Here is a 26,648-nt window from a genome sequence, read left to right on the forward strand (position 1 = left end):
AAGGCTATGAACTACACAAACATCCTTGAAAAGATGGTAATCTGGAACAAAAGCAGATTCTGCTTCCCACCTATGCACAGACAAGTACAGAGTCCCATGCAGAACTGTTTTACTCTGCATAAGCCTATCATCTGAAGTTGTTCACTTTACCTAGCATTTTGTCACTAAGTAGCTGATGCTGAGGAATGGATAATAATCATATTTACCACACTTTTAAAGTTACTTCTGAGACTCATATCGTGTTGTAATCACTATGTGATCGTACTTATCCAAGCCTCAATTTGATTATTTTTAGGCTGTTGCTAACATTATATGAGATAATAGATATAAAGCACTTAGAAGAGTGCCTGGCATGCATCACATACACACCAAAATTTATTAATATTGTTCTTATTAATTTAAAATTCATCTCTTAGAATTAGCTGATTTAATAAGAGAAAGTTCCTCCCATGGGCAGTTGAGGATGCCGGAAAAATTCCCACGAGTCATAACTAGCTAGCCCTCTAACCCGGGGGCTGACCTAAGTATCCCAGCTATCCTGGGGCATTGGGCAGCTTGTCCTGTTTGGTTGTTTTCGATTGACAGCTTTCAGGGCAAATACAGGGCTAATGAGAGAAGGTTGCTCTTGAGTGTTTCTAGGGCAAACACGCCTGAGTATCTCACACATAAGTGCTTCCCTGGCATGTTGGCTCTCTGTTCCTAATAAATATGGAAAGTCAAACTCTAACCATTTCTAAAGAGATGTATCTTGTCATCTGGACTCCTCTGCTAAAGTTTCAGAGATGCCACTACAAAGTGAATGGAATATGTTTTCTTATGTTGAAATAATGAGTATTTCTTTACAAGGTGTGTGCTAAGTCACATCAGTTGTGTCCAACTCTTTGTGATCCTGTGGACTGTAGACCACCAGGCTCCTCTGTCCCTGGGATTCTCCAGGCAAGAATACTGGAGTGCATTGCCAGGCCCTTCTCCAGGGGATCTTGCTGACCCAGGGATCAAACCCATGTCTCTTATGTCTTCTGCATTGGCAGGCGGGTTCTTTATCAGGTTCTTTATCTTTGCCATCTCTTTTATAGGAGCAGCGTATCAAATTCCATTTGGATTTTACATATCTGTTAGCTATAGGACAAAGGGCATCAGAAGAGGAGGGATTAGGTGTCATGAGTGGAGGTTCCATTCAGTTTTCTCCACCATGTCCCTACTTATTTGGAATAAGTTCACTGAGTTTTGATTTTGATCCGCCAAGCCATCTTTCAACGTTTGTCTAAGTAAGTCACGTGAGCTCCCATTAACACGCCCAGCCGCCCTTGGGCTCCCCTCCTTGACAGTCAGCTGGGTATCTGAGGGACAGATTATTTAATGAAACTTAAAGAGGGCTCCACTGAGCTCCAGTAGCATGCTGGGCACCTACCGACCTGGGGAATTCCTCATTCAGTATCCTATCATTTTGCCTTTGAAACTGTTCATGGGGTTCTTAAGGCAAGTATACTGAAGTGGTTTGCTATTCCCTTCTCCAGTGGACCACATTTGGCTGTGGTCCATGTGATCAGATCGACTAGTTTTCTGTGATTATGATTTCAGTGTGTCTGCCCTCTGATGCCCCCTCGCAATACCTACCATCTTATTTGGGTTTCTCTTACCTTGGTCGTGGGATATCTCTTCACAGCTGCTCCAGCAAAGCGCAGCCGCTACTGGAGATCAGTGGAGAAATAACTCTAGAAGGAATGAAGGGATGGAGCCAAAACAAAACCAATACCCAGTTGTGGATGTGACTGTTGATAGAAGCAAGGTCCGATCGCCGAAGAATTGATGCTTTTGAACTGTGGTGCTGGAGGAGACTCTTGAGAGTCCCTTATACTGCAAGGAGATCCAACCAGTCCATTCTAAAGGAGATCAATCCTGGGTGTTCATTGGAAGGACTGATGCTAAAGCTGAAACTGCAATACTTTGGCCACCTCATGCGATGAATTGACTCACTGGAAAAGACTCTGATGCTGGGAGGGATTGGGGGCGGGAGGAGAAGGGGACGACAGAGAATGAGATGGCTGGATGGCATCACCGACTCTGTGGACATGAGTTTGAGTGAACTCCGGGAGTTGGTGATGGACAGGGAGGCCTGGTGTGCTGTGATTCATTGGGTCGCAAAGAGTCGGACACAACTGAGTGACTGAACTGAACGGAACTGAACTGAAAGAGGGCTGGTTTTATTCCTAATGTGAAAGTGAAAAGTTAAAGTGAGGTCACTTAGTTGTGTCCAACTCTTTGCAACCCATGGACTGTAGCTGACCAGGTTCCTCCGTCCATGGGATTCTCCAGGCAAGAATACTGGAGTGGGTTGCCATTTCCTTCTCCAGGGTATCTTCCTGACCCAGGGATCAAACCCAGGTCTCCTACATTAAAGCCAGACTCTTTACCATCTGAGCCACCAGGGAATCTGCTAGCTATTTGGGAAGAGGATTTTAGTGCTCAGTCATTATTCATTTTCAGATTTTAGAAAAACCTTCCACCCAAACCACTCATAAAATTGAGGTCCAGAATGTGAAGTGAATTGCCTAAGATTATACTTCTAATTAGGAGCTGAAACTAAAAAGTCAACTTTCTTAACATTTGGTTATTCAATGGCATTGAATTTTCATTCAATCTCAATACAATTGAGAAATAAGGATGGGAAATAAGAACCTCTGTTGCCTTCTCGAGAGAGCTTATAGAGGATAAATGTTCGGGCTTTGCAGTCAGACTCTCCTGGGTTTATATTCTTTCTCTGCTTATGTTACAGGAGTTTTATTCTTATATAAGAATAGTACATACTTCATAAGGTTACTGTGAAGATTAAATGCAATAGTGCAGTTAATGAACTTAGGACCGCGTTTTGCGCAGGCAGGTGGGTATGCTCAGTCACTGTCTTATCTGACCAACTCTTTGTGACCCCATGAACTGCAGCCTGCGAGGCTCCTCTGTCCATAGGATTTTCCAGGCGAGAATATTGGAGTGGCTTGCCATTTCCTGCTCCAGGGGCTCTCTACAACCCAGGGATCGAACCCACATCTTCTGCATTGCAGGCGGATTCTTTACCTCTGAGCCACCAGGGATGCCTGAGTATTTTGCACACAATAACTCTTAAATACTGCAGATATTTTATATGGAAAATTGCAGAACAATGATAGATAATGACTTTTGAAAAAGCAAGTTACATGAACTTTCTGAGCAAACAAGCTCACTGGGAAAAATTACTTCTCAAACTCTCATTAAAAAAAAAACAGAAAAGCATATTCCCTTCAAAAAATATGTTCAGTTGTATGAATATATTTTTGGTAGCACTCAAAGAAGGATAACATTAAAGTCAAGTGCTGGTTTAAGTAGAAGTGACCTCATAGCTATAGCAATGGCCTTTTAGAAACAAAACTGGCGTTCAAATCAGCTCAAATTATCACAAATGTTTGCATTTGACTCTGGCACTATTTAAAGTACTTCAATGTAAAAACAATATATTTCCCTAATGCTTGAATTCCCTGATGTATGTTGTCAAAGAGATAAGGGAAAACAACTCATTTCAGAGTGTTTTTCTGAGGAAAACTGGCACCAAATCCTCAAAGGGAGCAAAGCGTTTCACAAGCACTTGATGTGAAAAAAAACTCACCTTCCTGAAGCTTCCTGTTGGGAGAAGGACACATGCAGAAGATGGTGTCCTTGAAAACATCCCTCCAGCAAGGTGCCCTAGAGGGTGATCCATGACAGTTTATGCTTTTTAATGAAAAGTCAGTGATAAATGCCAAAATGTAACTCAATGAAAACACCAGATTGGGGCGGTAAATACATAATTCTGCTGGAGATTAAGGCAGATGACCTAACTGTAGAACTTTCCAATGCTCTTTCTTGATTTGAAGTGGGAATCCAAGCCTGCTTTTTAATATGGTGAAGGTTTAAATAGAAATGTTTTCTGGTAAATGAGTCTGGTAAATCTGTAATACTAGACACTGGCAAATAGCTCCCCTTGTGATTTTGGAAAAATTGTTTCGCCTATAAGAAAATTAAACTTATAATGTCTTAAAATCTCTGATTTATGAATGTTCTATTTGCAGACTAAGAATATTTCTATATATGTAGAATCCTTTGTCAAATTTTAAGGAAGAATAAAAATAACCATGCAGTGGTAATTTTCTGGCTCTCAATGGGTCTCTGTGATTTATGTCAAGTTTCAAGCTTTGAGACAGTTGTAGGGAGATATCTATAATGACCGCTTCTGCCATACTGAAGAGGAGATTTTCTGTCTCAATACCCAATGAAGTTAATGCACCAAGGGTTCTTTTGTTTCAAAATCTGTTTAGTATCTGAAATTCTGGTGAATTCATCATCAACTCGATGAAATACTTTGAAAAACAAACCAGCAAAGTTGCCCTCAAGCTCATGTGTATGTATCCAAAGTACATAATACAGTTCTTTCTGTGGAAACCAAAATAGTGTTAACCATCAGAAAGTTTGCAAATTGCCCAAGTGTTTTGCCTGTAGAATTAACATAAGCAATTATTTTTGTCGCCCCAGGATGGTGCCTCTCCACTGGTGTATGCTGTGGCTGCTGTTACCACTCAGCTCAAGGACCCAGAAGTTGCCTACTCGAGATGAGGAACTCTTTCAGATGCAAATTCGAGACAAGGCATTTTTTCATGATTCATCAGTAATTCCAGATGGAGCTGAAATTAGCAGTTATCTCTTTAGAGACACACCTAAAAGGTATTCTCCCTGTGGTACTTCCTTTATCAATAAACTCAGAAAGGGTGTCTCTAAAAAAGAAAGTAAACTTTTACACTTACTTAGTTTAGATGATTTGCAATCAATCTCTGAATGAAAGTGAAAATGTTAGTTGCTCAGTCGTGTCTGGGTCTGTGTGACCCCGTGGAGTATAGCCCACCAGGCTCCTCTGTCCATGGAATTCTCCAGGCAAGAATCCTGGAGTGGGTTGCTATTTCCTTCTCCAGGGAATCTTCCTGACCCAGGGATTGAACCTGGGTCTCCTGCATTGCAGGCAGATTCTTTACCATCTGAGCCACCAGGGAAGCCCAGTCTCTGAATACAATTGTGTATTTTTCTCTAAGTAAGAAAAAAAAAAAAGTAATGCCACATCTAGTCACCAGATAGCTCTTTGATTCTCACTGATTGTGATCTTTTGGGTGGAGAGAGCAGATTCTCTTTTCTTCTGGGTGGTAGGAAATTTCTAAGTATGACTCTGGAGGATAAATGAAATTATTTAATATATGTGATTCTTCAAGGGTTTGCATTGTCTTATAAGGATATTTCTTTGATCAATATGATAGGGTGTTGAAAGCATCAAACCAAACAGTGCTGAGAAGTGACTGCTCATTTATCTTCATGCCAACATCAACAAATTGAGTTTATATCATGCTTATAAATATTTTGACCTTTAAAAATTACATATAGATCATACAAATATATATATATCATATAACTACATATATTTAAAGTTACTTATTTTGTAGTGCCCAACTCCTCTTTATCATATTTCAAAAACAATTTCTCCTTTTAACTTGGGGCACGTTGGTATTCCAAAGGATAATACTATATGTCATCATCAACAATTCATTTTCCAAAGATTGAGGTATAGCAAATCATTAAGTCATTTTTCTCTTGTCACTTTAGTTTTGATTGACACTAAGAATTCTCCCCTTCCACTGAGTGGCAAAGTCATGTTGCCATCTGGACAGTCTGAATGAGAGTAAATAATAAGTTTACTTGTGACTGATGTGACCTGTTGTTTGGGTATCATTTCAGCACCACCTGAATGAAATCATTCATTTTAATGAAGGTGATAGATTAGGAACTGATTTGTAAGTAATATATAAAATAATTATGACTCTTTAAGGACATTCATAAGAATAAATAAAGGCACAAAATGCAAGGATAATTAAAATGAACAAACTTGATGTCTTAGTATTTACAGAGATTTAGTCTATGAAAACAGGGGTGGGCAGGGAAGGCAGTTTTAATGATTCAATTAGTCTTAAATATCAGCTGAATTCATGCCAAACCATTTTGCTTTTTATATCCTTTTGTCTCTTGAAATTTTTGAGTGAATCCAAATTTTTCTTTAACGATTTCTTTGATTTCCCATATGGACTTGTACACTGCTTTGCAGCATTCTTGAAAAGACAGCATTCTTTATTATGTAATCATATCACTTAATCAAACAAATAGTTTATCCTTGATCTTCCAGTCTCTTAAAAATTAAATAAGTTTTGGTTTTAAGAGCTGTCTTAAAATTACATTTTTTTCCTTTCAAGTAACATGTTTTTATTGTAAGACGTTTCAGAACAACACATGCTCCTTTCCTCCGTATGTTTTCAGTCGTTCATTCTTTTGGGCTTTTCTTCCCCACAAACAATGATTGGAGACTTTGATATCTACATTTGGATGTAATGTTAACTTACACTAAAGAGTTGAAGCCACAGTCATTTCTCGAGCTAAAATATGTGACAGGAGATACGCATAGGCATTGTTGATAATACAGCTAAAGATGAAATTCCAGATAAAGTCTGGCAGCAGAGAACAGCAAAAGAAAACAAATTCATTAATTATTCTTATGTTTATACATAAATTCCAGAGTCTAAACGGTTCATGGAGTGTTGACCCCTCACTCCGGCGTTATAATTTTGAGCATGTTTATCACATTTTGGTCACTCGCACTAGCCAGTGAATACCTGAAGCTCGTAAATCATATCCTATCATCTCTGATTGCAGCTCCCTTCCACAAGTGTGCTGTGCATGGTAGACAATACATGTTTGTCAAATTGCTAAAGTTTATTCAGATCATCTTTTATCCCTAAATCATAAGTGTTTCCATATGAAAATGTTGACCTAGAGGGACTCCCTGAAGTTTTGTATGTATAATGATTATCTTGTGGGATGCAGGCATTGTTTCCTTTGTTATTGGCTGCTTATGGCCTGTATTCAAGTTACTAAGACACAGTTGCTTACTTTGGGAAACAAACTGCTTTCTTGACTGAAATGAGAAGAGAAGATAATAAATGAACTTGCACATGGATTTCAGCAAGGGTTAGCTCTGCTACCCACATAAAAACCAAAAACAAAATAATTTTGAATACCTTTTATATTACATGATGCTAAAGAAATTTTGTCTTACCTAATTCTTTGTAATGTAGATAGGTTCAGTTGTGGTTAATATCACCTATGCAACCTGGCCAAAGGAACAAAACTCTACTGTCCAAATCTGACTGAACTGAAAATTAAAACATTTGACACCCATCTTTATGGATGCTTAAGGTACATAAAATTTCCATACTGTGAACAATTCAATCATCTAGTTATTTTGCCTGGATGATTGTCTATCTTTATTCTGAACAAGTCGTTTTTACTTTTATAGGGACTTCATTTTATTTGTCCTACAGCCCTAACTGCACCGTCCAATTCCTAATTCATCTTTGAATAGGGGTGGGGGGGCTTATATTTCCATTCAGATTTTGTATCTTCAGGTAGATTCTAAGCATAAGTATCCTCAGGCTACAAAAGGTGGGTGTTATGATTCTTCTGTTCTATTTATTCATTTAGTAATTCATTCATTAAAAAGGTTTATCAAGACCTTCTGCATGCAGAAATCTGTGCTAAATGCTGGGAATAAAATGGCATGGGAAATGAACCCTAATGGGCCTTTGTGGGGAAAATGACATAAATCAAATAATAATATCAGTTCAGTTCAGTTCAGTCTCTCAGTCGTCTCCGACTCTTTGCGACCCCATGAATCACAGCACGCCAGGCCTCCCTGTCCATCACCAACTCCCGGAGTTCACTCAAACTCATGTCCATCGAGTTGGTGATGCCATCCAGCCATCTCATTCTCTGTCATCCCCTTCTCCTGCCCCCAATCCCTCCCAGCATCAGTCTTTTCCAGTGAGTCAACTCGTCGCATGAAGTGGCCAAAGTATTGCAGTTTCAGCTTTAGCATCAGTCCTTCCAATGAACACCCAGGATTGATCTCCTTTAGAATGGACTGGTTGGATCTCTTTGCAGTCCAAGGACTCTCAAGAGTCTTCTCCAGCACCACAGTTCAAAAGCATCAATTCTTCGGCAATCAGCTTTCTTCACAGTCCAACTCTCACATCCATACATGACCACGGGAAAAACCATAGCCTTGATTAGACGGACCTTTGTTGGCAAAGTAATGTCTCTGCTTTTTAATATACTATCAAGGTTGGTCATAACTTTCCTTCCAAGGAGTAAGCGTCTTTTAATTTCATGGCTGCAATCAGCCTCCGCAGTGATTTTGGAGCCCCCCAAAATAAAGTCTGACACTGTTTCCACTGTTTCCCCATCTATTTCCCATGAAGTGATGGGACCAGATGCCATGATCTTTGTTTTCTGAATGTTGAGCTTCAAGCCAACCTTTTCACTCTCCTCTTTCACTTTCCTCAAGAGGCTTTTGAGTTCCTCTTCACTTTCTTCCATAAGGGTGGTGTCATCTGCACATCTGAGGTTATTGGTATTTCTCCCGGCAATCTTGATTCCAGCTTGTGCTTCTTCCAGCCCAGCGTTCCTCATGATGTACTCTGCATATAAGTTAAATAAGCAGGGTGACAATATACAACCTTGATGCACTCCTTTTCCTATTTGGAACCATATATATTTATACATTACACAAATTAAACAGGTGCCTCCAGAGAAAGGTGCAGGACACTCAGAGTATGTGAGAGAACCTGAGCCACAGCAGTGAGAGAAGGTGAGGAGAAGCAGTGACACAGAGTAAGGGCGTGTACATTAACTATATTTCAATTAAAATTATTTATCTTTTCATATATATTAGTATGGACTAAAGGGTTTGTTTCAAGCAGAGGAAACATCCCAATGGCTCAAAGATGGGGTTAAGTCTGAAAAGCAAAAGAAGCCCTATGTGGCCCAAGCACAGAAAGCAAAAAGGGATAATGACATGACAGTGACACTGGCAGAGGTCCCACCACTGAGGGATTTTGAGGCTCTCTGACCAGTTAAGCACTTTTTTCCGAAGGCAAAAATCTAAACGTATTCATTAATTCATTCAACAAATATTTATGAAGTATTATTTTGTTCCCTAAGTTTTGAACCAAATGCTCTGCCCTCTTGTAGTTTACATTCTAGTCAGGAGAGGTGGAAAATGAAAAAACAATAAAAGCATATGTCATACATCAGGTAGTGATATAAGTGCTTTGAAGAAAAATGAAGAGTAGAAGAACTTCACGAGTAGGAAGGTAATATCTTCTATAAAGAGGCAGAGTGAGTCTATGGCAAAATAGTGCTTGAGAAGGGAACTGATGCAGTGACTCATCAAGTAAGGTCAACAGCTAGAGGATGAGCATCTCAGTCGCTCAGTGGAGTCCTACTTTTTGTGACCCCATGGACTGCAGCACACTAGGCTTCCCTGTCCCTCACTATCTCCCAGAGTTTGCTCAAACTCATGTCCATCAAGTTGGTGATGCCATCCAACCATCTCATTCTCTGTTGTCCCCATTGCCTCCTGCCCTCAATCTTTCCCAGCATCACAGTCTTTTCCAATGAGTCGGTTCCTTGCATCAGGTGGCCAAAGTATTGTAGTTTCATCTTCAGCATGGGTCCATCCAGTGAATATTCAGGGTTAGTTTCCTTTAGAATTGACTGCTTTGATCTCCTTTTAGTCTGAGGGACTCTCAAGGGTCTTCTCCAACACCACAGTTCAAAAGCATCAGTTCTTCAGCGCTCAGACTTCTTTATGGACCAACTGACACATCTCAGGTGGAGGAACAGCAAGTAAGAGGCCCTGAGGCAACAGAGCGCCATCAGTACTCCAAAGAGAGCAAGGAGCTGAGCAAAGAAGGGAAAGGATAGAGGAGATGAGTTTAGAGCTTTGACTGGGGACCCAGATCACGGCAAGTTCTGCAGCTTTTACTCTGAATGAAACAAGCTCTTGCAGGGCTTGCAGCAAGTGTGTTCAGATTTAGGCTTACAAGGATATCGCCTTCTGGAAGGAGGTAAATAAACTGAGGAGCTCAAAGTAGAAATAAGACCGTTCAGAAGGCTACTACAACGCTCAAGAAAGAAAAAATGATGAGTTGGATCTGATGTTAACAGAAAGTGGAACAAAGTGATGGAGTTGCTATGTTTTCAAGATGAAGCCAAGAAATATCAGCTGATTCAGTGTATGTGGAGTGGAAGAGAAAGCAAACATCAAGAATGACTCTAAAATGTTTGTCCTGAGCAACTGGAAGTTTAGGTTTGTCGTTTACTGAGAAGAGACCGACTGCAAGAGAGGCTGATTGGGGAAGAGAATGAGAAGTTTGGATTAGACACCCTAAGTTTAAAATTTTCAGTATTATCTAAGGGAAAATGGCAAGAAGATTTGGTTTGGTCGCTAAGTTGTATTCTATTCTTTGCAACCCCATGGACTATAGCCCACCAGACTCCTCTGTCCATGGAATTCTCCAGGCAAGGATACTGGAGCATGTTGCTATTTCCTTCTCCAGGGGATCTTCCTGACCCAGGGATAGAATTTGGGTCTCCTGCATTGCAGGCGGATTTTTTACCAGCTGAGCCACCAGGGAAACTCAGCAAGAAGATAGTTGTTTCTAAAACTTAGTTAAGAATTCAGGCTGCGACTTCCCTGGTGGCTCAGTGGCCAAGAACCTGCCTGCCAGTGCAGGAGACAGGTGTTCGATCCCTGTTCCAGGAAGATCCCACGTGCCATGGAGCAGCCAAGCTCGTGCGCCACAAGTACTGAGCCAGCACTTCAGACCCTGGGAGCTGCAACTGCTCCCTAGTGAGCTAAAGCTAAAGGCCAGGCCCTGCAACAGGAGACCCGACCTCAGTGAGAAGCCTGAGCTCGCAACAGTGTGCTGCCACTAGGCACAGCAGCAAAGACCCAGAGCAGCCATAAATGTATTAATTCAGTTATGTGAGAAACAAAGGATTCAGCTGACAGTTTAAACTGGGGAACCATTAACATCCAAAAGGTTAAAGCTGTGAGCCTGGGTGAGCTCACACAGGGCATGAGCATGGGTAGAAAAGAGCGTTCTGGCACAGACCCTTAGTTCGCCTGGTGGGTTAGAGATCAGGGAGGAGAAAGGAACCACAAAGGGGACTGGCAGAGCAGATGGACATGGGGGTCGGGTTGGAGAAGGTGTTGGGGTGGATGTGGAGAGAATCAAAGGCAAGAGATAGTGAGGAGGTACAATCCCTAGGAGGTGAAACTTATCTTTTGCCATGGAACCAGTGAGGAAACCACTGTTTCCTCCCTTGCAAGATTATGGACTTTGAAAGATAAATGTAATCATCTAAATTATTCAGAGTAAGAACATATAGCATTGTTATACATAGGCAATATTTTTTATTCTCCCTAAAAAGTTCTTTTGAGACCATCATTTAAAAAATCTAAGAAGAACGTGTAAAGCAGAATGCTTTAATCTTTTAAAATGTTGTTTTAAAATCACTCAACTCTTATGACATGCTCAGTTGTGTCTGACTCTTTGTGACCCCATGGACTGGAGTCCCCAGGCTTCTCTTGTCCATGGGACTCTCCAGGCAAGAATAATGGAGTGGGTAGCCATTCCCCTAGCTAGAGAATCTTCCCAACCCAGAGATTATAACCCGGGTCTCCTGCACTGCAGGCAGATTCTTTAGCATCTGAGTCACCAGGGAAATCCAACTTTTAAAATCACTAGTTTATTTACATTAACAGAAAATCTTAGAGAAATATGTCTTTCCACTGACTAACACAGTAATCTTTACCTTTTAAAAATATTTCTCAAATGTTGATTAGATACCTCTCTCCAAAAAGATATGGACTAGTAAAGCTGTGAATAAAAGTCACTAATGTAAAAACCTGATGCGAAGAGTTGGCTTATTGGAAAAGACCTTGATGCTGGGAAATATTGAAGGCAAAAGACGGGGGTGGCAGTGAATGAGATGGTTAGAGAGCATCACTGACTCAATGGACTTGAATTTAAGCAAACTCCAGGAGATGGTAAAGGACAGGGGAGCCTGGCGTGCATTCAGTCTGTGGGGTCACAAAGAGTCTCACATGACTGATGGACTAAGCAACTGAACAATATCAACAATGTAAAAACATGAAGACAGTGTTATTTTGCTAGAGATCAACATGCATTCTAGAAGGACATAGCTGTAAAAATGATCTTTTGGAATAGTTAGTGCCTTAGTGTGCCCTCCATATCTTATAAATTTATCACTAAATTTATGGAAAATGCAGTACCTGTAGGGTCATGTCCCTGGAAATTCCTTTGTTGTGACTTATATTGCACTGGCAGGGCCTGGGCTAGATAACACCCCCAAACTGGGTTAATTGTTTATTCTTAACCCAAACACCCAATCAACACATTTTGGTTCAACATCTAATTATTTCATACCATGTTGATGGTAAATCTGGTTGCAGAACTTTGGGCTATGGACTTGCACAATTAATGCTGAAAGTATGATTTGTGTCAGATAGCCAGTTTGATTTTCTGTTAAATGAACACAAATTAAACCAAGTGATTTTTCCAGTAATCTTGGCTGTTCAGTGTGAGGATAAGTTGTCCCCATCTGAAGCGGTCCACTCTCACACAGGTATTTCTTTGTGGTTGAAGAGGACAACACTCCATTGTCTGTCACAGTGACGCCCTGCGATGCGCCCTTAGAGTGGAAGCTGAGCCTCCAGGAACTGCCAGAGGAGGCAAGCGGGGAAGGCTCAGGTGAGTACCCCACCAGATCTGGTCCCAGACCTCTGGATGGATGGATGGCTGAAAGACTTATGAGACATACAGCCTTCTCTTCGTAGGACAGAACAGCATGGATGCATAGGAGAAGTTGGGCATTGAGGAAGGAGATGTGGGAAATGGGGATGACATCAGATGAACATGATTTGGTAAAAAAAAAAAAGAAAGAAAAAGATTAAGAGAGACAGATGTGGGGACTGAAGGTGCAGGGAAAGGCTAGAAGTTCAGATTAGTTTCCCTGGCTGTGGTTTGCAGTCCTGCCTGAACCTTGGAATCACCAGTGGGGCTTTAGATGCTGGATCCTGCCTCAGAGGTTGTGATTTAAATGCCTTGGTGTGTGATCTGGACATTGGTATGTTAAAAGCCCCTATAGGTGATTCTAATATGCAACCAGATGAGCGTATCTGATCTCTGGGAAGTAAAGGGTAGATAGGAAGAAAGAACAGAAGGGCATTTAGTACTGCCTGAAAGTCCAGGGTGAAGTCAGAAGGAGGAGTAGGTTAGGCATTTAAGGAAGAGTCAGATGATGGAAAGCAAATAACGAGATACAAAGAAATGAGCAGACTCTGTCTGAGGCCCTGGGTTGATGCTGCCCATGGCACCCCCACCCCCACTTAAGGGGCAAAGGCATCCTAGCTTTAAGTAAGGCTTGAGATTGACGATGTGACAGGATGTTAGCAAGCTGGATATTTACAGTGATGGGAGAACTGTAATTAGGAAAATATTGAAAGAGCAAATGGGAGGTGATGAAATAGAGAAAAGGAATAGTCGTGTGATGATTGTGTTCATCACATGGTTTAGGACTATGAAATTCTACATACCTCACTCAGCCTGTGCTCAATTGGAAAAGATCTGCTTCGCTCTGGCTGTGCAGTCATCGTCTGGGTCCTCTCACGTATGTGCACACCGATACCTGTGTGATGTCTGATCACAGACAGAGGAAAACCTTTTAGTTTCAGTGCTTCCCCTTCATTCCTCCTGGGCAAGTGTTCTACACGTTGAAAATTACATCCTCTTACCGGTGGTTTATAATCTATATTCTAATGAGACTGTCCGGTCCTACAAACAAAAGTGAAATTAGTGAAATGGCTAGCCATCTAAGTGCAAACTGGTGGAATCTTTTTGGTAAGCAGATTGACAGTAGGGATTAGTCTGTAAGAGGTTTGCAGCCTCTGACCTAAAAATTCCACTAATTGGAGTCTATTCTGAAGAAATCATTTAAAATCAGAAAGCCTTACATATATAAGAGCATTATTATAATGCTCAAATTTAACCAACTGTATTATTTCTATTATATAATAATAAATGAGAAAAAGGGAGGTTTCTCTAGGTACCTATATATATGATAATAAATGTTATAAAGTTACAGAGAAAAATAGAATAGTATTAATTGCATGAAACATGTCGAAGAAAACCTGATAGAAATCAAACTATTAATAAAGGACTGTCTCTGGATCATATATTAATGGATAGTCTTTTTATCTTCTTATATCTCCCGATTTTTTACAGGAACAGGTATTCTTTTTATAATGGATAAAAACTAAATTGAATTGTTTTACAAACACCATTGAAGGTTCTGCACATGTCCTGACGTGTAGCCTGTGCATCTTTTGTGTCTTTTAGGTGATCCAGAGCCTCTAGATCAGCAGAAGCAGCAGATCATTAATGAGGAAGGCACAGAGCTATTCTCCTACAAAGGCAACGACGTGGAGTATTTCATATCTTCTAGTTCTCCATCTGGTTTATATCAGTTGGAGCTTCTTTCAACAGAGAAAGACACACATTTCAAAGTGTACGCCACAACAACTCCAGAGTCTGACCAGCCCTACCCTGAACTGCCTTACGACCCGCGAGTTGATGTCACGTCCCTGGGACGCACCACTGTCACCTTGGCTTGGAAGCCGAGCCCCACCGCCTCTGTGCTGAAGCAGCCCATTCAGTACTGTGTGGTCGTCAGCAGAGAGCACAACTTTAAGAGTCTCTGCGCGGTGGAAGCCAAGCTGAGTGCGGACGACGCTTTCATGATGGCCCCCAAACCCGGCCTGGACTTCAGCCCTTTCGACTTTGCCCACTTCGGGTTTTCTTCGGAGAACTCAGCTAAAGAGCGCAGCTTCCTGACTAAGCCTTCCCCGCACGTAGGGCGGCATGCTCACTCGAGGCCCAAGGCGGACATTCAGAAGGTCTGCATAGGAAACAAGAACATCTTCACGGTCTCGGATCTGAAACCCGACACGCAGTACTACTTCGACGTCTTCGTGGCCAACAGCGACAGCAACATGAGCACAGCTTACCTGGGCACCTTTGCCAGGACCAAGGAGGAAGCCAGACAGAAGACGGTGGAGCTGAAGGACGGGAAAGTCACCGATGTGTTTGTTAAAAGGAAGGGGGCAAAGTTTCTACGGTTTGCCCCAGTCCCGTCTCACCAGAAGGTCACCTTCTTCATTCACTCTTGTCTGGATGCCGTCCAAATCCAAGTGAGAAGAGATGGGAAGCTCCTTTTGTCTCAGAATGTGGAAGGCATTCGGCAGTTTCAGCTGAGAGGAAAACCAAAAGCCAAATATCTCATCCGACTGAAGGGAAACAAGAAGGGCGCATCTCTGCTGAAAATACTGGCTGCCACCCGGCCCAGTAAGCAGTCGTTTCCCTCTCTTCCTGAAGACAGGCGCATCAAGGCTTTCGACAAGCTCCGCACCTGTTCTTCAGTCACGGTGGCTTGGCTAGGCACCCAGGAAAGGAACAAGTTTTGCATCTACAAAAAAGAAGTGGATGATAATTACAATGAAGACCAGAAGAAAAGAGAGCAAAACCAATGCCTGGGCCCAGATACGAGGAAGAAATCAGAGAAGGTCCTCTGTAAATATTTCCACAGTCAGAACCTGCAAAAAGCAGTGACCACAGAAACAATTAAAGGTCTTCAGCCTGGAAAATCTTACCTGCTGGATGTTTATGTCACAGGACATGGAGGGCACTCGGTGAAGTATCAGAGTAAAGTCGTGAAAACCAGAAAGTTCTGTTAGTCACCTGGTATGGAGAGGTATCACGTAGAACTTCAGGAGAGACAGAGTCACATTAAGCAGAAACTGACTACTGCTCCCCCAGCTAAGAGAAGTTGTGACCTTTACTTGTACTATGGAAGGAAGGGTGTCAACGGGGGTCTGTTGGAGTTTATGTCACTAATTGCTGGAGGAGGCTTGTTCCAGAGTGCCCCGGTGGTACCGCATGTGTGTCTGATGTCCACTGACATCAGAGAGGCCGTCTTGAAAGAACTGCGATCCCTTGCTTTGACCACTGCATGGACTGCTTCTAAATTATTTTATTTACCCAAAAATTTAAAATATGCCATTCATTGCACACAGCCACAAATGAAAATCATTCCTCTCTATAGATGCTAGGATATATATATAAATATATATATAAATTATTTTATAAAATCTTGTTTCAAATGTCAGTGTTTCTATGATTGTAAACTATTAAATTCTTTTCCTGTTAAAGTACAGATCTAAGTATATTGAGTGGACAGCTCTTTAGTCAGTTATATTGTTATTGTAAATTCTTATCTGTTGAGTAAAGTGTTTAAATACTATATGTATCTCATGTACAAAGTTGACATACATTATATTCATGTATATAAAATTAAAGATATTAGATTATATACTGATCATTTCCCCAAGTAGCAACCTTGGTGTATTCAATTTCCGTTCTGTCCCCAAAATTGCGCCTTTATGTAGTTTGGCACCAGATTTGACCCTTTTCTAACAGAAGGCATGCTGCATCTCTTTAAACTTACTGCAGCATTAGAGAGTTACTGCAAATTGTATTTTGATTTTGAATAGGAGCTAACCGTTGAGACTTGAAAGCACACCAATGGACTTAAAAGAAAAAGACAAGCCCCGAATACTATAGCTCGAGAAGTATTCCTTAATGACCTAAAATACATTACCTCTATTTTAAAAATAAGCATCTCTTTTAAGTACAAAAATTGGGATATGACAAAATTTTCCAACTGCTTGAATGTTAGCAAAATAATTGTTTTGATTTCTAGTGGAAGCAGCGGAGCAACCATCAATTAGGATTATAATGAGAAAACTAGAAGCTACTGTTTTGTAACATCAATGGTCTCAAACTTTTAGCTTTGATTGTTCACGAATCTTTAAGAAGTAATTTAGATATAAGGTAAAATGTAGGCAAATCATAATAGAAACTATTTATCAAAAATTCTGCACAAGGAGCAGTTTCAGATAGTTTCACTCTCCAAAGTTTCTACACATGAGGTGTCATGAGAACTTTGAAGCATTCACAAGAGTCTGGGATTTAAGTCAACTAGGCTGTGTGGCTTCAAGTAAACCTGTTCCTTCCCATTGTCCCTCTTTCCTATTTATAAAATTAGGTGTGGTAGATTTGGATAAGATGATGTTATAGGATACCTTCTATAATATGACGTTGTCTTTTGTAGAATTCTATGAATCTAAATTACAAAATATTTCTGTAACTACAAGTGTGGCAGGTGTAATTCCTTAACCACAACCCTTCACCTATATGCTGGACTACCTTTCACATGGTGGGCATGCATGAGCAGTATTCCTGTGGAGTACAGAGTCGCTATGCCTTGGGGAGTAGAAGTGGTGGTCTTTATGAAAAGACCTCCTTAGTAGAGAATATCCCCCCTAAAAATGTGTCCTCTAATTCGTGAGTGTTAAGGTATCAAAACAAAATGTACCGTATTTGTATGAAACAGTTTGACACCTGAAATAACTTTTGAAAACGAAGAAAGAACATGTCCCCAATGGCTATGTAACTAATCAACTTGAAAGAACTTTAAAACTGACAGTCTCAGAGATGTTTTATCCTAAGTTATAAATTCAGTGCCTTTGGAAGGAGAATCAGCTTTCTCATATTATTCACAAATATGTTATTTTAGAGCAATGTGCTAAATGGGACTACAGTGAATCAAAAAGTTATTGCAGCTTCTGAAGGTGATGGACTTAACTCTCATGTATTGCTAAAGGCCTGGGAACCAGGCCAAGTCAATTTAACCAAGACTTTACTTTTCAGCCAGCTGGAATGGTGGTTTCTATATAGTCTGGATATATCAGAAAATTCTTTCATGGTCCCAGTGAAATTTTCCTTTTAAAAATTATAGGAAAATTAAATACACATTGTGAAACTTCTATCACTCATAAAGGAAGAGAGAAACCTATTAAAAATAAACCTCTCTTATTTCCTGATGTGTTTAGATTTTAGGAGCATTCAGGTGAACTGAGGACAAGAAAGGAAAATTTGTTCTTAGTTAATAAAAGAACTAGAACATAGCTAATATGAAAGCACCATCTTTTCTCCATTAAGCTCCAGAATATTGAGAACAGGGCATTTAGAATCCCAAGGATAGCCATAGTATCATGGAGGAGAAGGGATCTTTGAGGACATTTCATTCAAGTTCAGTATCTTTATTTTTTAGGCTCAAAATAAATTGAAGACCAGAGAAATGAAAATAAATTTCTCATAGTCAAAACAAGTAGTGGAATTGTTTCGACTCCAAAATGCTTACTAGAATATAAATCACCAATTCTTGGGGGCAAAAGTTATTTAAGGATCGTTTTCCAAAAGGAAATAAAATTTTTTTGTATTTATGATTTCAAAGCAACTCATTTTTACAGACCATTTCAAATTTCCTTAAGAATGTGTGTGTAACCTTAACTGACAACTTCAAACTTGTAAGAAAAAAAAAAAATACTGTTATTTTTAGAGACAGAAAGTATTCTAATCTAGGTATACCTGTGCACACAAACAGGCTATAACATCATTAGTCAATTGTTTTAACCTAAAACTATTTAGAATCTATTATTAAAAAGTATATAGCGGGTGATTTTCCTAGTTAAAATACTTTATAATCAATGTTTAGATTAATTTTTAAAACATTCATCAAAGGATTACTGCTGGAAAGGATATATGCATTGCTTATTTTAGTTACTAAGAATAAACTTGAGAAAGTTATGATTTTTATATCCCGAAAAGCCAAATGAAGAGTGACTTCAAATAAAAAATTACTTAGAGGAACTTTAGAGTTTGAAACAGGTTTTAATGTTTCTGAATAGTTCATCTTCAATGAAAACACATACACACAAGCTTTGAATACAATTCAAAGAATCTGTTTGACCTGAAACAAATTGGGATCTCTTCCAACACTTTACTAACGCCTCTTAGAGATCATCTAGTTCAACTCTCATTTTGCAGATGAGGGTGTTGAGGTCCAACCGAGACCAGACCCCAGATCCCTGCACTCTCCCTCTAATGATCACTGTAAGCACATCTTCACTTCACAAGGCATGCAACAGCTTACCCAGACTACGCGCCTTTGCTTCTCTTCACTGACTGGCTTCAGAATAAAACTAGCATCTCACTTGAGGAGCAAGGCCATTTGGAGCATCTCCATACACTTCCTTCCCCACTTAGATAGAGTGCAATCGAGGTAAAGTCAGCTGGGAAGTCGCTTTGGGTCCTCCCCTCAGGGCCAAGCAAAGTGACTGTGGCCAGATTTCAGCTGTCCTTTGTTTGAAGTTGTCTGTGGAACCTGGGAGACATCAGGGCACACTCATCAGTGTGTTTCTCCCAGAGAATTTTGGCCAGAAAAATATGCAATGGCTTGGGATTTGGGTATCTGTTATTGTTTTGAAGGTAGGAAATGGGAGAGATGAAAGCAGAGAGAGGAAATGGAGTGTGAAGGGAAGTATGTTGTTGTTTAGTTGCTAAGTTGTGTTTGACTTTTCTGTGACTCATGGACTGTAGCCTACCAGGCTCCTCTGTCCATGGAATTTTCCAGGCAGCAATACTGGAGTGGGTTGCCATGCCCTCCTCCGAGGGATCTTCCCAACCCAGGGATCAACCCACGTCTCCTGCATCTCCTGCATTAGCTGGTGGATTCTTTACCAGTGAGCCACCAGGTAAGCCTTCCAGAAGAGAGTATACTTTTTCTGTACTTTTGTTTCTCTAACTGGCCTGAGAGATCAAGGAAAGTGAGAGAGCTAACATAGCTTAATTTTATTAAGAATTTGGATTCTGTCCAACACAGAACCTGACACTAGAAAATTTGACTTAGATCACCATCCACTCTATTAAAATCGCATCGCACTATTTGCTAGGAATGATTGATCATGTATCTGGGTAAGATGTCCTTCATTTCTATTTATTTGCATTCCTCTTCCCCCATCTTTGAGAACTAAGTTTAGTAATCAAAGTTTAGAGATGAAGTTACTTAGAATGACTTTTCATATCCACCCTGATACCTCTTTCAGATATTTTCTAACATTCTTTTAAAGTATAAAAGAAATTGAAGGCTATCAGTCACCATCATGGGAAAATAGTTGGTTCCAAGATTGAACAGTTCAAGGCCTTAGTTATGTTTCCAAATTGTCTTTATTCAAATACTAATGAAGATCGTGTGGCATCAAGTGTCAGAGGGGAGGAGAGTCGTACAGGGTGAGACACTTCAGTCCCTGGAAAGACTTCCTTCGAAAGCAGAAACGAGAGTGAATGTAACGCCTCATGCCATGGCCTACAGGAGAGAATTTTCAGAAAACTGTAAGGTTTGCTGGAAACTTTTAGAAACTTACATGCTAGAAATTTTGAAGGAGAAACACATCAAGCAGCCTCCCAGGATGTGGACATGTCCCGAGACTTTAGAATTTGAAATATTTTTATAAACTGAGACTAAGGTGTGAAACAGAGAAGTCACAGCATGTGGGTTCTTGTTATGCGTGATGAGATCCATATAGAACATTTAAAAAAAAAAGCCATATTACAACTATTAATAAGAGAAGTGATGAATGCATTGTTTTGTTTTTGAATCCAGTGTTATTGTCAGAAACTGGTGAGCTTTAGGAAGCAAAATGTTTCCTGTCTCTCTCTTCTTGTGTAAATACTGCCAAGATTAATAGTCAATCAAATGACCATAATTTGGAAAGGACCAAATGTTCATTTCTTGTAGATAGTTAGCCCTTGGTGTAATCTTCCTACATTGCGTAAATGTGGCAGCACAGAATAACAAAAACAGTTATTTTAAGAGACACTTGACAAGAACCTTAAATGTGCATATTTTGTTATAACTCGGACAGGATTTTGCTTCTGAGAAAAATTATTTGTGATAAACAGAACCAAGCGTATTAGTAAATACTTAGCAGGGTTAGAGGTTTGACTGTTCAGTCTTGTCTCTTCCTAGAAAATGAACTTAGACCTATTAGAGAAAGTTAACTTATGGCTACTTTTACCATGCAGGCTGGAAAAGTTCCCCAATGTCAAAGCAACAAGCAGTTTCTGGAAGCCGTTTGTTACCCTCAAAAGCCACAGCAATGTCTCATAGGCCTCTGCCTTTATTTGACCAATTCTGTGCCCTTCTGTAGATCCCTATGACTAAAATAAGTGGATTGTGGCTGGACCACTAAGAGTTATAAGAACTGATACAGCTTTCTGTGTTAGCAATTTGCTAAGAGCAACTGGTGTAGTCAAAAATACAGCCTATTTCTAGTGGCTGTGTTTCCATGTATCAGCAGCCACAAGTGGCCTTAGTGACAGTTAAGGTCTCCTGGTGCTTCTGAACAGAGTAAGAACTTGACTTGAGACTGGTAAAGAGGTGACTGAAACAACTGAGAGGGACAAATTAATATATATATTTAAAAAAATAAAATTCAACCAATTTTACTATGGTAATATGTTATTTTAAAAACACATTTTTAAAGAAATAACAGACTCTTTTAGCTATTTTTAATGGTAGTATTGAATATCTCCTTCCTGTTGAATAAAGCTTGCCTTTCTTCCTTAAATGAAGAGGCCAAGAGCTAAATTACAGGTTGCCCAATTTTGCCTTTTTTCCGTCATGCACATGATCATGGGTTCTCTTGGCTTATAAATGGGTGATCTTCAGGTTTGGAAAAAGATGACAAAGATATGAAAGCAGGGTAAGATCCCAACACTTAAATTTAAATTACTTGCATTTTGTGCAAGTTCTGTGGACTAATGGAAGAGAGCTGGACTTCGAATATAGCTGTGTGCTGCGCAAACTTGACTGCTCTGAATCCTGAACTCTGGTTCCTCTGCCAATTCCATGGGCAAGAAATTCCAGAGGCCTGAGTTGAAATGTGCAGATAAATACTCAGTGCTGGGGTTCTTGGTGCCAAAGCACACAGAATACTTACGTCTATTATGGAAATCTTGGAAGAACAGAACTTCTGTTTTTAATATCTCTGAGGATTTAGAACAGTTCTTAGACAACTTATTACCTTTCATAAAACTGACTCCCATTTTAAAAGTCTCTTGGTGGCTTACCTATATTAAAAAGAGGAAAAGAATACTTTTTGATTCCACTGAGTTTTCTCTTCTGTATTGAATTTAAACAAGCTAATAAGAGAAAGGACAGCAGTGTAAAGAGTGTAGAAATGGGACTTCGGATGTGTGGGTTTTTTAAACTTCTGTGGTCTTAAGCTTTCTCATTTGTCAAATGAGAAGGGTGATGATCTCTCAGATTCCTTTTGAAAAAGCAGGGAAACTAACAACCTTTAAGCTCATACTGAGTGCCAGGCATGTGAAATACAATTACTTAATCGCCATAACAACCCTGAGATGAAGACATTATTGTATTCTCCTTGAACAGACAAAGAACAGAGAAATTACATAATGTGCTCAAGGTCACGAAGTGAATAAAAACTGGATACACCTCTAGCTCCAAATGTATGCATCTTTCTATTTCCATCTGTGTGGTGTGAGCTCTAGCATTTATTAGTGAACTTATAGAATAGAATACAAGGAGGAGAAAATTCATAAACATGGGGAAAGCTAAAACATATTCAAAGGCTAGCCTGGACATTTATCAACAAATTATCTTTGACATAGATAAATATGAAGAACTAGAGACAGAAGAGAAATAACACACAAGGATCACTAGGCTCCTCTTCCTGTGTAGAATTTTTCCATTTAATGATGTCTTGTACTATGTCACAACCTTTCCTGGTGTTTGTTTCTGTATCTCATTATACAGAACTTGCTGTAATGCTTACATATGATAAAATGTGTCTGTAACATGAGGCCAATAAACCCTTATTAATACTTTTGTGTTTTAGCATATAGAATTGTCTGTGGTTGTTTGGGCTTTTGTTTTGTACATATTCTCTTTCTTTTGTTATAGGTTTTTTTTTAAAAAAAATTTAATTGGAGGATAATTACAATGTTGTATTGGGTTCTTCTGTACAACAACATGAATTAGCTATAAGTGTACACACGTTCTGTCCCTCTAGAGCCTCTCTCCCCCCTCCACCCTCATCTCACCCTCTGGTCACCTTAGAGCTCCAGGCTGAGCTCCTTGTGCTATACAGCAACTTCCCCCTAGCTATTTATTCTACAATTGCAATGTATATATTTCAGTGCTCTGCTCATGGGAGATATTTACTGGGCCTTTATTATGTGCCAGGCCCTGAGCTGAGTCATAACGTAATAATCCACAGGACAATCTTTTGAGGTAGATATTTTCCATGTTTTACTGATGAAGAAACCAAGTGTCAGAGAGGTTAGGTAACTTCCCTGATATTACACAGCTAATAAGGAGCACAACCCACTGTCAAATCCAGGGCTATAAATAAAGCCAAAGCTAGAAAGGGTGATTCTCACTTCCTGTCTTTGGGAAAGAACTTCTGATTGTGCTTTGCAAGGAATCCACTGGCACAAATTTACTTTTAAAGTTTGCTGGACTTGTGCTCATTCTACTAAGGACTTGCTTTATTGGCACATTGAGTATTTGCTGACAGTCTCCTGATTCACTTTATGCCTTTGCTCCCATATAAATTTTTCCTATGTACTTGGCATTTAAGAAGCTCACGCAACCACCACTATAGTCTCAGTTTGGAAGCTGGTGAACTCTGTGTCCTGCCTGGGGAAGCAGCAGCTGACGAGAAGATTCCAGAATCATCTTTGGGGTCAGTGAGTTAACTGATAGGGCTTCTTTGGTTGAACTCTTTCCTAGACAGTGCAAGGAAGAGATGAGGGCTCTGTTGCCCCTTTAGCCCATCCCTCATTTAAAAAATATTTTTTTTTCTAATTGCTCAGGTAGGGTGTGTTATAAAAAATAAAACACAACCTAAAAACTTTCTAAAATATAACTTGAAACTTCACTCTAATTCTATTCCCCAAAGAAAGCTATTTTTAACAATTCTTAGTTTACAATGATTTACATTCCAAAACTTTTTCCTTCCCTGTATATAAACTAATATTATTACCATTCATTTTTATCAAATATGGAATTGTAGTAAACAGACAGTTTTGCAACTGGCTTTTTTCATTGAACTTGGTATTTGGGCCCACATTCTGTGTCAACTTGAGCTCATTCTTGGTTGTTTTTTTTTTTTAAGTTTTAGTCATATTTTTATTTATTTCAACATACCAAAAATATTGCTTCAAGTGAAATTAATTTTTACAGTTGAAATGCTGTACATTCTTTTTATCATACTCAGCTTGGAAATTCAGCATGTATGTTACTCTTACGGCACACCTCAGTTAGGGCTAGCCACTTTTCAAGCACGCAATAGCCATCTGCACAAATCTCCATCATATTTGCACAGAACCACACCTCTCCTGCAACATGCCTGTAGCGCATCTGCAACTACATCTACAGTTTCTCTGCCAAACCTTCCATATCACCTGCAAACACACCCACAGGTCAGGGACCCACCCTTATTGATCGCATTCTTTTTTTGAATTGGAGTGTGGTTGCTTTACAATGCTGTGTTAGTTTCTGTTGTACAGCAAAGTGAATCAGCTCTACGCATACATGTATCCCCACTCTCTTGGGCCTCCCTACCTCCCGCTCCACCCCACTCACCAATCTAAGTCACCACAGAGCACCACGCTGAGCTCCCTATCTACAGCAGCTTCCCACTAGCTCTCTATTTTACATACAGCAGTATACATATGGAAGATTCCCTGATGGCTCAGATGGTAAAGCATCTGCCTGCAATGCGAGACCTGGGTTCTATCCCTGGGTCAGAAAGATCCCCTGGAGAAGGAAATGGCAACCCACTCCAGTACTCTTGCTGGAAAATTCCAGGGATGGAGGAGCCTGCTAGGCTACAGTTCATGGGAATGCAGAGTCAGACATGACTGAGCAACTTCACTTCACTCACATGCGGGGCTTCCCTGGTGGCTCAGTGGTAAAGAATCTGTCTGCGCTGAAGGAGATTCAGGTTTGATCCCTGGGCCAGGAAGATCCCCTGGAGTAGGAAATGGCAGCCCACTCCAATATTCTTGCCTGGGAAATCCCACGGAGAGAGGAGCCTGCAGGGCTACAGTTCATGGGGTCGCAAAGAGTTGGACACGACTTAGTGACTAAACCAACACAACCACACATGTCAATACTACTCTCCCAACTCGTCCCACCCTCCGCTTCTGCTCCTGTGTCCACATGTCTATTCTCCACATCTGCGTCTCTATTCCTGCCTGTGGTTGGACCTAGAGTTTGTCATGCAGAGTGAAGCCAGAAAGAGAAACAGAAATATTGTATATTAACGCTGTATGTAGAATCTAGAAAAATGGCACTGATCTGTTCTTTTTTAAACATTGGTCCTTCCCAGACATTCTCCTCAGATGTGTAAAATGTGTGTCAATATGAACATACAATGATGGTCTCTGTCAGTTACATATTAAACCATCCTCAAATTCAGGCCTGAATCATCACTGACGTCTCCTGTGTTCATTATTGCATATAGGCATCCTCTCCCAAGTGACAAACTCTCTCTTTGTTCTCTCATTAGGCTTATCTGAGCTGCCTAGTCCTGGATATTCTGTTTCCATCCCAGGAGGGCCTGCATAGCCCAGTTTTAGTGAGAATCCTGATAGATCAGTTTAGCAGGAATCCCTCATCCTAGAATCTGAAGACCCTGGCCAAACTTCTCACCCTTTTAGTTAGTTAGTCACTCAGTCATGTCCAGCTCTTTGCAATCCCAAGGCCTGTAGCCTCTGTAGTCCGGCTCCTCTGTACATAGAATTCCCCAAACAAGAGTACTGGAATGGGTTGCCATGCCCTTCTCCAGGGGATCTTCCTGACCCAGGGATCAAACCCGGGTCTCCTGCATTGCAGGCAGATTCTTTACTGACTGAGCTACTAGGGAAGCCTCTCATCCCTTACCCCCCCTCCACCGATAATAACTTATCACCCCAGCCTGCTTTCAACAAGAATCTCAGTAGGTTGGTTTAGCAGGAATCACCATGCATGTATGCTAAATTGCTTCAGTCGTGTCTGACTCTTTGCAACCCCATGGACTGTAGCCCGCCAGGCTCCTGTGTCCATGGGGTTCTCCAGGCATGAATACTGGGCTGGGTTGCCGTGCCTTCCACCATGCCCTTCCTGACGCAGGGATGGAACCCGCATCCTGTGACTCCTGCATAGGCAGGCGGGTTCTTTACCACTATTGCCACCTGGGAAACCCAAGAATCAGCATCCTCTCATTATAATTTCCCTCCCCGACCCCTCCTCCCACCCTGCTCTTTGACTGTAGATCCCCACTTGCCTTTGTCGTATCCGGAGTTAAGCCCAATCTCTCTGTGCTACGCCACCCCATCGCAGAAGTCCTGAAAACAGTCTACCTACCATTTGAACAAGCATCAGAATAAATGTTGGTAACACTCATGAATACTTTCAGACCTTGCCTTTTCTGTAGCCTCATCAGTATCTCCGTGCGCGTGCTCACCACAGTGTGGAGTACTGCCGAGGGCTTCACACACACATGATGCTGACAATCGGGCAACTATATTCGATTGCAATTTCAAAGGAAATGTTTCTAAAGCCCAGTTTAAGTGATTTTTATATTAACATTTATATCTAACATTCTTTGGGAGGATCTGTGTTCCTGCTCCATACCAATCAAATCGACATTA

At 40.5% G+C, this 26,648-nt stretch overlaps 1 protein-coding gene across 2 annotated transcripts in view; it reads left to right on the forward strand.

The window, feature by feature from the left end:
- Positions 1–22,855, forward strand: part of NDNF (neuron derived neurotrophic factor) — a 46,724-nt gene extending 23,869 nt beyond the window's left edge. The window contains exons 2-5 of one of the 2 annotated variants that reach the window (XM_055434677.2): positions 2,777–2,881; positions 4,540–4,728; positions 12,592–12,716; positions 14,364–22,855. In XM_055434677.2, the coding sequence (XP_055290652.2) occupies positions 4,541–4,728; positions 12,592–12,716; positions 14,364–15,757 (1,707 nt within the window). In that variant the 5' untranslated portion in view covers positions 2,777–2,881; position 4,540 and the 3' untranslated portion in view covers positions 15,758–22,855. The remainder of the gene's footprint in view (positions 1–2,776; positions 2,882–4,539; positions 4,729–12,591; positions 12,717–14,363) is intronic. The other variant, XM_055434675.2, reaches the window with a different exon arrangement.
- Positions 22,856–26,648: the final 3,793 nt, after the last annotated feature.

The sequence above is a fragment of the Moschus berezovskii genome, chromosome 5 (assembly GCF_049115385.1).
Source record: "Moschus berezovskii isolate FMDL1 chromosome 5, NW_MosBer_1.0, whole genome shotgun sequence".
NCBI lineage: Eukaryota > Metazoa > Chordata > Mammalia > Artiodactyla > Moschidae > Moschus > Moschus berezovskii.